This window comes from Caloenas nicobarica, chromosome 8 (genome assembly GCF_036013445.1).
Source record: "Caloenas nicobarica isolate bCalNic1 chromosome 8, bCalNic1.hap1, whole genome shotgun sequence".
Classification (NCBI taxonomy): Eukaryota; Metazoa; Chordata; class Aves; order Columbiformes; family Columbidae; genus Caloenas; species Caloenas nicobarica.
This window is the reverse complement of record NC_088252.1, coordinates 5,060,039-5,072,947: the sequence shown is the minus strand read 5'-3', so window position 1 is coordinate 5,072,947 and position 12,909 is coordinate 5,060,039. Positions and strand designations below refer to the sequence as shown.

General features: G+C 44.4%; 1 protein-coding gene across 1 annotated transcript in view; it reads right to left on the bottom strand.

Moving 5' to 3' along the window:
- MYO7B (myosin VIIB) overlaps window positions 1-12,909 on the bottom strand; it is a 46,579-nt gene that overhangs the window by 15,522 nt on the left and 18,148 nt on the right. Inside the window, exons 20-34 of the mRNA XM_065639669.1 lie at window positions 12,441-12,659; window positions 11,722-11,805; window positions 10,981-11,157; window positions 10,050-10,259; window positions 8,981-9,148; window positions 8,625-8,705; window positions 7,936-8,063; window positions 6,289-6,415; window positions 4,939-5,058; window positions 3,948-4,121; window positions 2,986-3,213; window positions 2,374-2,541; window positions 1,709-1,826; window positions 1,488-1,614; window positions 577-746 (exon numbers count right to left, since the gene is read on the bottom strand). Coding sequence (XP_065495741.1) covers window positions 577-746; window positions 1,488-1,614; window positions 1,709-1,826; window positions 2,374-2,541; window positions 2,986-3,213; window positions 3,948-4,121; window positions 4,939-5,058; window positions 6,289-6,415; window positions 7,936-8,063; window positions 8,625-8,705; window positions 8,981-9,148; window positions 10,050-10,259; window positions 10,981-11,157; window positions 11,722-11,805; window positions 12,441-12,659 — 2,299 coding nt within the window. The remainder of the gene's footprint in view (window positions 1-576; window positions 747-1,487; window positions 1,615-1,708; window positions 1,827-2,373; window positions 2,542-2,985; window positions 3,214-3,947; window positions 4,122-4,938; window positions 5,059-6,288; window positions 6,416-7,935; window positions 8,064-8,624; window positions 8,706-8,980; window positions 9,149-10,049; window positions 10,260-10,980; window positions 11,158-11,721; window positions 11,806-12,440; window positions 12,660-12,909) is intronic.

Sequence of the window (12,909 nt, the reverse complement as noted above, 5' to 3'; positions counted from 1 at the left end):
TGTAAATACAGCTAATCATCCAGTAACTCTTCAGAGAAATCACTTGAATTTCCTCTGACAGCCTGATTTTGATCCACTGAAAGCAATGGCAGAACTCTGTTTGATTCAAATGGAGGCTGAATTTGTGTCTAGAACTGTCAGCAAAGCATGGAAAGAAACTCACTAGTTGTAAGTAGGTGAAGTTAATGTTTACATTCTAATCCCCTCTGGTCCATTCCAGACAACTATATGCTACAGAAACTTCCAGTTTACCATCTCTGTGAAACTCTCCTGGAAAGCATTTCCAGGGAGCCCAGCTCCAACTTTCTATTATAAGCAGGCTGTGGTTTTGGACCCTGTAATATCTAAATAAAATATGCAAAGAAGTAGAAGGGAAAAGAAAGGGTAATTTGTATGCAAAGGTATCAAATCACATTCCCTTATGCTCTGTATTGCTGTGCTGATCACTATGCATTCCTCCTGGAGCAAAGGAGCTCTTGCTGAAGTTCTCCCTCTTCTCTTCGAGCTCTTTCTAACAAGTGCTGTGGGTTCTCTCAAGATTCCTTCCCTACCCTGTAGTAAAGTTGTAAGACTTACCTTGGGGTTTTTTCTCATGCATTGCCACAGCAAATCGTGATCTCTTCTTCAGCCCTTCCAGGAACATGACCACCAGTTCAGCAATGACAACGCTGTTCACAGATGTCAGGACAAACTCCTCGGCACGAAGCGTGATGAGAGTGCAGCTCTGTCCAAATGACTTCACTGCCCTATGTATTATTGACTGGTTTGTTATCAGAACATCTGAAAAACTTACAGACCCATCTGCAATCCCAGCCAAGGCACCTACACCTCCTTGCAGATAACTCCTGTACAGCGAGTATTGGTAGTTCTCCATTTGCCTTCTCATGAGTTGGTAGGTGTGAAGGACTGAAGCGGTTGAGGTTCACTCTGGACTCTACCATGTTTCGTACAAAATTGCTTCATTATGGACAAAAGAATACCCTTCTTTTGGAGTAACTGGGCAACTAATTTAAATCTGTGACAGTCCTCCTAGAGGTATTTTTTTATGTCTGTAAGACCCTATTCTCTGAGTGATCTGATGCAAGGATGTGTGCCCTAAGCAAGCCAATGGTTACCCTCTTTCCCTCAGTTATCCTGTTCCGGTCCATCACACCTGAGAAGTTTACAAGTTCCCAGCATGCATAACAGACGAAGGCTTAACTAGCTTAGTCACCAGGGCCATTCTTGTCTTGATGCATGTCTTTGCTTCCATACACCGCTCTGACTGAGCAGGATCATCTTTCCTTCCACCAGCTGGGAAGGTTCAGCCATTTCAGTATTTCCTTCACAGGCTGCTCAGAACTTGTCCTGTTCTGTATCCCAGACCACCTTTCCAGGCTCAGATCAAATCACAAAGGGAGAAAGTCCACCTCCCTCCTACAAGGAATACCCTTTCTGAATATGGGCAGAGATGCCTTCTTCAGATCTTGTCTCTCTGGGGCACTCACCTGTTGGTGTGGATGCCAGTTATCTCTGGGAAGGTAAGCTCAAGGAGCCGCTTTTCTGACTCATCCAAGAAGCAGATACCTTTCCAATTTACAGCAACGATGAAGTGGTTCTTGGGCAAGCTGGGACCTGAAAATGAAGGAAAAACTCCTTATCAATGGCTGTACAAGTCCTCCTTTATTGATCTTATATCTGTCCCCTACTCCCAGGCTCCAGGCATTACCTGAAAACTTAGTGACTTCAAAGAATCGGGAAAAAAGCAAAGGCCACTGAAAGCGTGCAAAATCTACAAGTTGTGCCTTCACAGTCTGACGGGAGAGACGGTCCTGTGTGTATGGGGCCTGCAATATAAAAAGATAGCCAAGGTTTTCTCAGTAAATTCTGGTTTGTATGATCTACAAAAAATAGAGAGCAGGCGTGATCCCAGAGGTTCCCAACAGCCCACTGGTGTCAAGGAGTCAAATTCAAAACAGGCTTCAGGGGCCCAAGGCACATGAGCTGAGGATGCCCACAGGCATGTGGATCCCAAATTTCCCTCAAATCCCCACTGACTGATCTGTTCAGAGTCTAACACACTTGGGGTGCCACGGAAATAATTCAGGTAACCCATTTCCAAATCATTCCAGTCCATGCCCATCCTGACTCAATTATCAAACGGAAGGCAGAGAGTCTTAAAAGATACTCTATTCAGAGATTTAAATATACTTCTTTCATATGGAAGAGTATAAAGGTTCTTTATTCTCCCAGTCTTAATTAAGAATTTGGGAGATACAAACTGAGAAGTTTTTCCTTCTTCCCTCAACAGCCTATTTATAAATGGAAATGGTGAAAGAAGCAGAAGCTGGTGCCTGAGAGGGGTTACCCAGCAGTGCCAGACAAACCTCTTACCTTTGCGTGTGCGTAGGTTATAAGGCTCACCCACTTCTCCAGGGGCTTGGACTTGAGCTGTTTCACTGGGATACAGTCATGGAGCACCTTCTGCACAGGTTCATTGTGGATGGAATCTCCAAACTGGATGTAACAATATTTTGCACCTATCTCCACCAAATCCTCTTCCTGAAAAAATTAATCCATTAAAAGGGGCCTAGAAAGATGTCACAATGTCCAGCTAGTCTCATTCAACCTTGAAGCCACTTTAGAAATGGGGTTTTCTCCATTTTTGTCTGGATAACTCTTGACAGTCATCAAGCATAAGGAGATATAAACTTCACAGAGTCATAGCATCAAAGAGATTATTAGCAAAGATATTCTAGAAAAGCACGAATTGCCCCTTTGTACATGCCACCAACTGCTACATGAACTGAAAGTTGGGAGGAAAAAAAAAGTATTAATTTACAGCTGCCAGTGTGGCAGCTGGCACAGTCACCTGGGCAGGAACAGTCCATTAAGAAGGGAAGGGTTGTTCACAGCCACTAGAAACTTCATTCATCGTCCTGTTTTTTAATGTGGGAAATGTTAATATAGTTTTATCTCTTTAGGAGGATGAATAAGGAGACCCACCTTCTCACAACGGTACTCTCCAAACCGAATGCCGCGAATGACTTGGTGGTAAATGAGATCAGTGCTGACAGGATCCTCCTGGGAATTGTGCCAGGGGGTGAAGATTTCCTTCCGAAAGTAGAGCCGCCAGGGCGTATTGCGTTCGTGCGTGCCGCGCTCCTTCGCCAGCTGTTCACACTGAGAGATGGCATCCAGGACGTGATCTCGTCCTCCACCCAGTGACCAGACCTGGAACAAAGGGACACTGCGTTTACTGCCATGCCTGCTTTGGAGCTGAGTGAAGGATAATAAACCCAAAGCTCCTCATCTCCTGACAGCAAGAAAAACTCTGAAGAGGTAAGCAGATGGATGAGCAAGTTTGGTAAATGTGTTTATGCCCTAAAACGGTATTGCGAAAAATAAGTTGGAAGATAAGACAAAACAGCTCTGGTTTGTGATCTTCTAGTTGTCTCTTCGTACTTTGCTTATCTCCTGTATATCCCGTTATGTGCACATGCAAGTGTGACTGTAATCCAAACAAAAATGCCGTCTCTGAATTAATTTCTTTGCAATTGATGCCTGACTCTGAGCACCAAGATGTCATCCTGCTGCGGATGTCTGGTTTACAGCATTACTGTAAAAAAAAAAAGGCAAAGGGAAGGAGAGGCTAAAACGCCAGCACGTGAGCTACCAGCTGCAGCCCTGGCAAGGCCCTTGGCTTTTTCTGTGACCTGGCAAAGGAAATCTCACAGGCCTGCAGGAGGAATTACTGTGTAGCTAGGTAGCAGAAAGGCAGAATAGGATTATCAGGTCCCGAGATTCAGCTGAGGTTCAGAACAGATTTGGTTTGAGCGTAGGACTGGGACAGGGGTGCTTCCAGAAGTCAGAGGGAGGCCTCAGTGAGGCTGGGTGGACAGCAGCAAACAGCAGTAACTCCTCAGAAAGAAAAGGGAGCTTTCGTTCTAATTTTTTTTATGCTTTACCTTATCAAACACAGCAACGTAGAGCGAAAAACCAAACACATCCTTCAGTTTGGTTTTATCTGCTATGAACTGACAGATCTCTTTGGCAATGGAAGCAGAGTCTGCAGGGACAGTGATGCTTTCACCGTTCATCAGGGTGACATTAAACATAATGGGTTTCTTCTGCTTTGTTGCCTGTAAGTCAGAGTTAAATGGGAGAAACAAATTATGGGCAAACTTTACTTTTCTGTGAAGAATGAAGAAGGCATTTAGATTTAAGTGCTCCACACACTGTACACCCTAGTCAACAATATTTAAGTAAATCGCCAACTCCCACACAGCTTCTTCAACTCATGGTGAATCTTAAATATAAATTATATCCCTGGAGCAGCACTGGAATCAAGCTTTCTCCCCTCCACAGCTCAGGGGAGCTAATTATCACATAACAGTGTGAACTGATAGACTTTTCATGAGCCTGATGACTTTTGGGTACAGCCTTACATGCATCAGTGGAGAGATGGCTTGCAGCAAGGATTTTGCGTAGGGAGGTGCCCGTTAGGCAATAGGGTTACTCAGATTTAGGAAGGAGTTGTACTGAGGTGGGTGCGTGTGCACATGTGTGTCACTTCTAACTACAAGGCTGACATTTGAGGGAAGGAGGAGAGAGAGTGGTGTAGCCCTATCATACACACTTCCATCTCCACTTTAAAATCCTTGCTTAGTTCTTTCCACAAATGGTGGTAAGAGCTTCCCTCAGAAGGTGGTTCTGACCTGTGGCTCCTGAGCAGATACAAGTGTCTCCCTGCAAATCACATGTTGCAGCTCTTAACTTATATCCTCCACTGGATTTAAATTAATTGAATAGCTAGAAGAGGTGCAGACCAAGGCAGCTGGTCTTGTGCAGCTGATTGCCATTATTTGACTTAAGAAAATCTGTTAGCACAGGTTAGTAAATGCAATCCAGCATAAAATGTCACAGATCAATACAATTAAGCAAAAAGGGAGTTGCTACCTGAAGTTCCAGCCAGCTCGGAGGTTCAGTCCGTGCTCCGTTGACGTAGGTACGTCTCAGACGTTCAGCACAATATGGTGCATAGCCTGTGGGCCCATGGTGGATGAAATTCAACAGGTACTATATACACAGAGCACAAGGAAGAGTTACAAAACACTAATCCTCATAAAACACGGAAACCTTCTGTAGCTGGTAGACTAGAGTGATCAGTTAGCTTACAGATCACCAGAAAATGTTAAAGGTTTGGGTTGGGATTTGTGTTTTGGAAAAGGTTTGAGACACCAAGTTTTCCCTCATTCTGCAGAGTTTTTAGACTAAAGAGAAGGCTTGTGTCAGTCTGTTTGCTATGTTTACTGCATCATGAATATTAGGCAGTGGAAACTTCATTTTTATGATTAGGCTACAGCAAGGATTAGTGTATCCAGTTGAAGAGCCTGAAGTCTTGTGATGTTCTGTATGAACAGAAGTGCTAGGAAAAGGGCTTATTGCAGTTCAAGGCTGCTGATTATGGTTACTTTTACTAAGTTCTCTGGCAATATCAGTAGTTGATGTCCATGTTTAAGACTGGATGTTGGAAGAGAAGGATTGGATAAACTGAGCTTTTGGAGTTTGTTGTCTTGGATGATGTGGTACAAGCATGACCTTGTATTTACATACATGTATTTAGTGCAAGCATGGGTCAGTCAACTGGTTATTTTAACAATCAAGAATATTCCTAGAGATGGGGGATGGATTTAGGAAAAGAGAACTAAAGGAAGTCAGGTCTTTTGGGAATTCTATATGGTACAGAGAATTTGGTTTAAGGCTGGTATCAAAATGCGTCTATGGCTTGTGTCTGGATTGTTCCAAGTTTTGCCTCTAAGACCTAGGAGGAAGGCCGATGGCAAGTTGGAGCCATAGGTTGTGGGTTTTTTGTTGCTGGTGGTTTGGTTTGGTTTTCTGGTGTTTTGTTTTCTGTGATGAAGTGGATTTATCATCCATTTAAATTTGGAAATTAATGTATTTAAGAATATGATGAAAAAGCTCAAATCTCTATTGGATTTTGTAGGCCTTGGAGATGTAGGGTAAGAACTGGTAAAACATGGGGAGTGATTTTTATACTGGACTCCTGAATATATTTAATCACTAGGATTCTGATTGGAGACAGCTTTGAAATATTGGAAAGGCAGAACTGGAGAGGACAGAATTTTCCAGAATTTTCCAGATGAGACAGTTTCTGCTAAAATCACAGCACCAGCTGCTATGTCAGCCAAACAGTTAATGTGGCTATTTGTAGCAAAACATCAACATACACAAGCAACCAGATCAGCTGAGGCATTTAAGTTACTGTGGGAAAGGTCAGTACTGTACCTTCACAAATGTGTCTGAAGGAGGAAAGCAACCAAGGCAAAGTGACAGCAGGATCCAGCCTCGAGCATAGCTGCTCCTGTTGCTGTTTTCAGTGAGTTGTTTGCAAATCTGGCAATAAATCTCGTCTCTGTAACAAAACATGTGAAAGCAACAGATAATGATTCACTGTCTGAGCTTTGGCTACGTTTCCGCTGCAAGCTGGGCATGATTGCAGCATGGTGAAGTAGATCTGGGCTAGGATTAACCGTGTTAGCTAGGATACCAGCTGTAATGTACCAGAGGAAATAACATGTCATTGGCTTTGGTAGGAAAAGGCTCAATTACACTTTTTACCCTTTGCCACTGCTTGTTCCTCAAGCAGTTCAAGTGCAATTCTGATGCTGGAATAACTCCTGTGACAAGCAGGGGGGCTGTGCAGGGATAACAACTGCTGGATCATCCAGCTGTGAAATGGCATCACTGCCCCCAAACCTGTGAAACTTGCTCTGAGCTCCCTACAGTATGTAGCTTGTGTCTCATGGCTTCCTGTCTATCTGCTCACATGTGGATTCTGGGCTAAGGATGGGGGACACCCTGCTTAATTATATATTTTTAGGAAATCTGGAGTGAGTCCTCCAACAGGAATGGAGGAAAGCCTGCTTCAGAGTGATCTTCTGAAAATGCAAGTTGCCTGTGGCAAGGACATATGGAAACAGATACAGAAAGCTGCATACAAACAAAACTGCTATTTAAAAATCCTCTTAAGTTTTCTGGGCTCTTGGAACACACATTTGGCAAATCTGATGTGGGAGGGCACAACATGGATGAGGTTTTTGCTCCCAGATAATGCATATGATGAAACACAGACTGAGGGAGTAGATGCTTAGCTTGTGACTGTTATGGTACATTGATTGAAGGTAATTTTTGCCAGCTGAGGATCTGCTGCTGTGAGCATCTTGATGAAACAAAGCAGCTATGTAGAGAGGAATGCAGCCCACAGCTGGGATCAACACAGAAAAGTGTTGCATGAGCTAAAATGGAGGAGAGAATTAATGAGGTCAGGTCAGAACCAACCATCTTGTGTCTCCACACCATGCTTGGCCTAATGTTCAGCCTCACCTCGCTTGTGAGCAGGATTTCTTCTAGTGGATGATATACTCAGCAAGCCAGACCTTCAACTGTCCTTCATTTGGGGACATTGCTTGAGGGCTCAACAACAGGCTATTGGGAAACCGAGGTTAGGAACATCTCTCATACACCTAGTGTACATTAACTGCATGTTTTTTACTCTTCTGAGTGTTTCTTCTCCCTCATACTAGGGCTGCGTTCCACCTTCAGGTGTTACTGGGCTCCGGCCCTGAGCTCTGCCCTGTTGTGTACTTGTGGGGTATTCAGAAAGGGACACATGGAGGCTGCTGACCTAAACATCAAGATGAAGACACCAGAAAAGGCAGTAAGGGAGTCGTTCTCTATCTGCTATCATAAAGGTGAACTATCCTCCAGAAAGGCGTGTGACCTGCAGTCTTAGTTCTATGTGCTAGCTTAGGCTTTCAGTCAGGAATCCCCAAAGATAAACGTGAGACATTTCCAGAGTTTGGATGGGAGGGATGCTGGATTTCCTGCATGTAATGAGTGCCTGGTCCTAGGAAGGGGGTGCCAATTTCCTACCTGATGGCAGGGCGCAGAATTGCATTGCCAATAATAAAGTGCACTTTTTCTAGGTTGGACATAGGTCTCTCAGAGATGGAGCTGTCCTCCTGGAAAGCTTCTTCTCCACTCCTCAGCAGGTCTGTCACCTGAAAGAAACCAAGCAGAACACCAGAGTGTTCTAGAAACCTTCCCTCTTATCAGGCAGCATTCCCAGCAATGACAGACATTCCTTTTCTGTCTTTCTGGCTAAAACTTTCTGTTCAGTGCAGGAGCAGTTAGGAACAGGCCATACTTCCCCCCCACCCCACAATCTCACTCCTAAACTGTGGTGTTACAGCACTAATTTTACTGGGTAGGAGAACTTTCTTGCACTGTCCTCTACAGCCGTAAGCATGTGGTGGTTCTCAGTCTGCACAGGGCTTTGGGCAAACTGTTCTGTAACACTGACAATTTTCAATAATAACTTGTTCCTTGAGTTCAGGGCTCATTCTTCAGCAGGAAGAGATGAAGTGGATCTGCCAGAGAATGAATGACAGCAGTTCAAAAGAACAACAGTGCACCAGGTATCCCATACACAGGGCTGCATTGGCTTGGTGGGGGAACAAGTTCCCAACTGGGAGGTTGCTGTCACATAAAGTCTATCAGAAGGTGAAGACAGGGTTCCAGGCAAAAAGACTTAGGGGAAGCAATTTATTTCCACCTCTTACCTTCCCTGTCAACTTGGATGACCGTTTCAGCTTCAGAGAAGAGATCCCCTTGGAAATCTTGTTATCCTTTCTGCTTTCTCTCTACAACACACATTACCATTATAGGAAATTAGTTTAATGCACAGCAAGAACCATTCATTAAGGAAGGAAAGACGCTCAAATTGAGATGTTTTTGCTTTGTCCCCTCCTGCCAGAAGGAGCTGCAATGTCCTTCCAGGACGGACAGGGCCCTTTTGCACTTCTGGCATTTCAAGTACAGTAGCAGGAAAGGTTCCTTTGCTTTTCTCATTCTTGGTAGAACAGCACAGAAACCAAGGAAAGAAAATGAAAATACAAACATATCCTGCTCCTCTCACCATATTTGGGCTGTTGTTTGTGAACTGGACCTGGTTTTTCCTGCCAAGTGTGTCATATATTTGTGTCATCATGGAGCCGCTCTTGGTGGTGGCATTCTTGGCAAACATTGCTGGCTCTGGCAGGTCGCCCATGAACCTCAGGATGACAACCCACACGACGAGAGAAGCCTGTAGTGGCAGAAAGCACAGTCAGAAACTGCCAAGAGAACCAATGGCCTCATGCCATTTCTTTCTGTTTAGATGAGAGCACTTGCTTCTTTTACGTGGTTCAAGCTGTTAAAATTACCATCTCCTCCCACTGCTTACACCAGGAGTTTATTTTCATGTCAAACAACGTGAGAGCAACATTCACAACACTCTCATGCTAAAGCAAGAGGGTGCAGCTCTAGTGGGAACATCAGCTTTGTTCTGCGGTTGCCAAGCCCTCACCATTCCCTTTACTGGCACCTTGCAGGTGTGCTGCGGCTGGAGGGATGTGGAGACATCCTGGCTGAACTTTTTACCCACCTGGACAGACAAGCAGTGCAGTGAGCTCTTCCAGGAGCCCTCATGCCCAGAACTAGAAAGCCAAGTAATAGGAAAGCTTTTGCAGCACGGGATCTTCCATTCGGCAAGGCTGCTTAGCACCAAGAAAAACTTCCCTTCTAAATCTCCCTGTGGTTCAACAGGAAAATTGGAGGCCTGGACCTCCCCTTTGTGTCCTAACTCAAAGACCAGCAACCCTAACAAAAGCAGAGATATGGGTGAGCTCTGCTGTTTCTCTCCAGTCTGTTTTTGCCCCCAAAGGGTACCTGGAGAAGTCAAAACAAGCCTCAAATTTCCCTCTTTAGGCAGGCCAGAGATATTTAGGTGACCAGAGACCTTGTTTTGGGCAGGTATCTGTGTGAAGTGCCTGCCTGCAAAGTGCCAAAAAATGCTGATGGGAACTACTACTCCCACACAAGTGCTGAGGACTGTCTGCTTGGCTCTAGAGTTCCCAGGGCTGTGCCAGAGGCTGGGGGACTCAAGGATGGGGGAACTGAAGAAGCCAGGGCTGTGGAGGGAGCAGGTTCAACAAGGGGCAAGATACCAGGACGTTGTCCTTGTCATCATGGTAGAGCAGTGGGTGCCGCAGGTGTCTCCGGATATGTGTATGTGTAGACGACCCCTGGAAATAAGTGGCTGCAAACTTTGGGAAGGTGTACTCTTCCAAGCCATCTGCTTCCTCCTCTAGCTCCACACTCATAGGAATCATGTCCAGGTCCACCTCCTCCAGCTTGTTAGACTTTGTTTCCAAGTCCTGTGCAGAACACAAGGAAGAAGCATATTTTCTTTGCCTGTACTCTGATATTCTTATTTTATGTTTGTTTGTTTTTCTTGGCCATAGGTCTCCAGAATTTGGTTTTCCAGCTAACTCCAGAGCCATTTTCAACTGCTACCAACAGATCATTGGGACACAGACATTGTCCTTCTGAGATTCATCTTGGCTTGGTCTTCAGCAAGAACGTTCTGGTAAAAAATCGAGGTGCTATCTTATTGGTCACATCCTGCACTAACCCAGACCATTCCACTCTGCCCGCCTCTCCCTACCCCATCCCATCCTGCACAGCTGTTAGGACCAGTATATCTCAAATTTTGCTTTTAAGAACATGGGATAACTTGGGTCCTGAACTTCCAGCTTGTGTCAGATGGAAAATTACTGAGAGCACTATCAGCAGAACATGTGATAGATGCTAAAATGGAGAGAATGGCACTATTTGGTGAGGGTCTGCTGGGCCAAAGAAACAAATGTGCAATAGCTTTTGAAGACACATAGTCCTCAAACTGCATGTGACCAAAAACTTTTGGGAGCTGATCTCTGAAAGCAGATCCCAAAGAGACTGTCTGGATTAGTAATTTGGGTGATTCTTTCACTGTACAGAAGGTCATTGAACAGAATTGACCTCTGATGGAATTACAACAAAGTCAATGGACATACACGAGGGATGAACATGACCCAATACCAGTCTGCAGCTCTGTACCTCAAAACCCAGAGGAGCCTGTCCTTCCTGGCCTCCGATCATAGAAGGTAAGAAACCAAAAATTTTGTCCACCATTTCCTGGTCGGTGATAACATCATTATTTGTTGGTTTATTGGCAAGAGCATTCCTCCTTTGTCTTGCTTCTGCCTCCTCTCTCTCCAGAGCAGCCAGGTGTTCCTTTAAACAGAGAAGCTGGTTAGGCATGACCAGAACATGATTCTACTGGCATGAATGGCTTCAAGGACTAAACACTATTGCAAAGATGTTATGACAGTCATGTCCAGTTCTGCTAATGCAGTGTTGGAATGTGAAGTCAAATTTTGCTTGTGCTAAGCAGTCACAAAGACCTGGCACATCAGCAGCAGCTGTCCTGTTGGCCTATTAATAATGATGCGCAATTTTTCAAGAACTTTATTGACAAGAGGTAATACAGGAAAAACACAGAATTTCTAACAGTAGAAAAACTCACATTATTTAAAATTTTAAAATGTTTAGTGTCAGGGGGCTAAGCATTTTGCTTGTTTGGCTAAAGTGGTAGCTCATACTGCAAGCAGAAATGTGCATGTGTTTGCCTTGTCTCATTTCTAAATCATCCTTACAAATAGGTTTACAACTATGTCTGCTTTTTATTAAAATATAGCAGAGCCCAAATCTTTGAGCAAACCCACAAGTGCGACCTGGGTAAGCTATCTCGTCAGCCAAGGAACAGAGCATTCAGTGTTCCTCTGCCCACATACCTACCTTTTCTAACCTCATAGCTTCTTCCCTTGCTTTCACTGGTCCAAGGACTTGGATGAGACGTTTCTCTTCTTCCAAGCGGATATTCTGTGGACAACAGGACTGTTCTGTGAGTGTTTCCAGCACTGCTGAGCTGGCTCCCATCTGCCATTAACAAGCTGTCCACAGCAGGACTGGATCCTAACAGGGACTCAGTTCTAGATTTGGCATTTTAGGGAACAGGCCACAGGCAGGGATCTGCAAACTGGCTTTGTCCTGTTTGTACAGCATTAATACAGAAAGGAAATCACAGAAAGGCCTCCCATGTGCTGTTGGCTGCCAAGATAGTAAGGACAGGATTTTCTCTGGCAGTGCCAGATACACAAGATACACTGCATTAGGATTCACTCTTGAATGGATCTGTAAGTGACACTATCAGATCTTGCTGTAGAAATTGATCTTTCTGTGCAGGAGTGACTGATACACATGCACATCTTATCTCTTCTCCTCCCTTCTGTCAAAAACAGTTCTGATCCATGATAATGAATGCAGAAAGCAAACATAAACAAGATCAGTCTGCTTAAAACTCTGCTTTCATACTTGACATGAGCTCAAAATAAAATATCCCAAAATAAATATCCATATCCATATCCAGTGCTATGCTGTGGCAACAGTTGCTGGTCATTAAATCTCTATCAGAACCTCATAGAAACATCATCTTCACATGGTATCTGTGAACATACCTCCCTTTTCATCCTTTGGTAGGTTCGGCGAGCAAACATGCCCCTTGCATATGCCTGTATAACACATACAGCTTTCTTCTGCTCTGCTATCTTTTGGCGCATTAGGTAACCACGGCACATGGCTTGAAGCCTGATGATATGAACGCGGGTTGTTTCATACTGTTTAGCAAGCTGCCGGCTGCGGTACAGGGCCTGCAGGCGCCCAAAACCCAGCATAACCTGCAGGAGGTGGAGAAAAAATAATGATTATGGTTCAAAGCCAGTGAGACTGGGAGTAAGTTGGGATGAGTAGAAGATAACAAAATTCGGTAACTGGATAAAGTCACTGGAAGGGGCTAGTGGGATACTGCCCTTTACGCTTTGTATTCTGCCAGTAATAGGCTTTTTGAACTAGATTGTATAGAGATCTTTTGGGGAGTTGTTCTAGAGAGTGGCTCCAGGAAGTGGCAATGGTAGCCTGGGATTACGA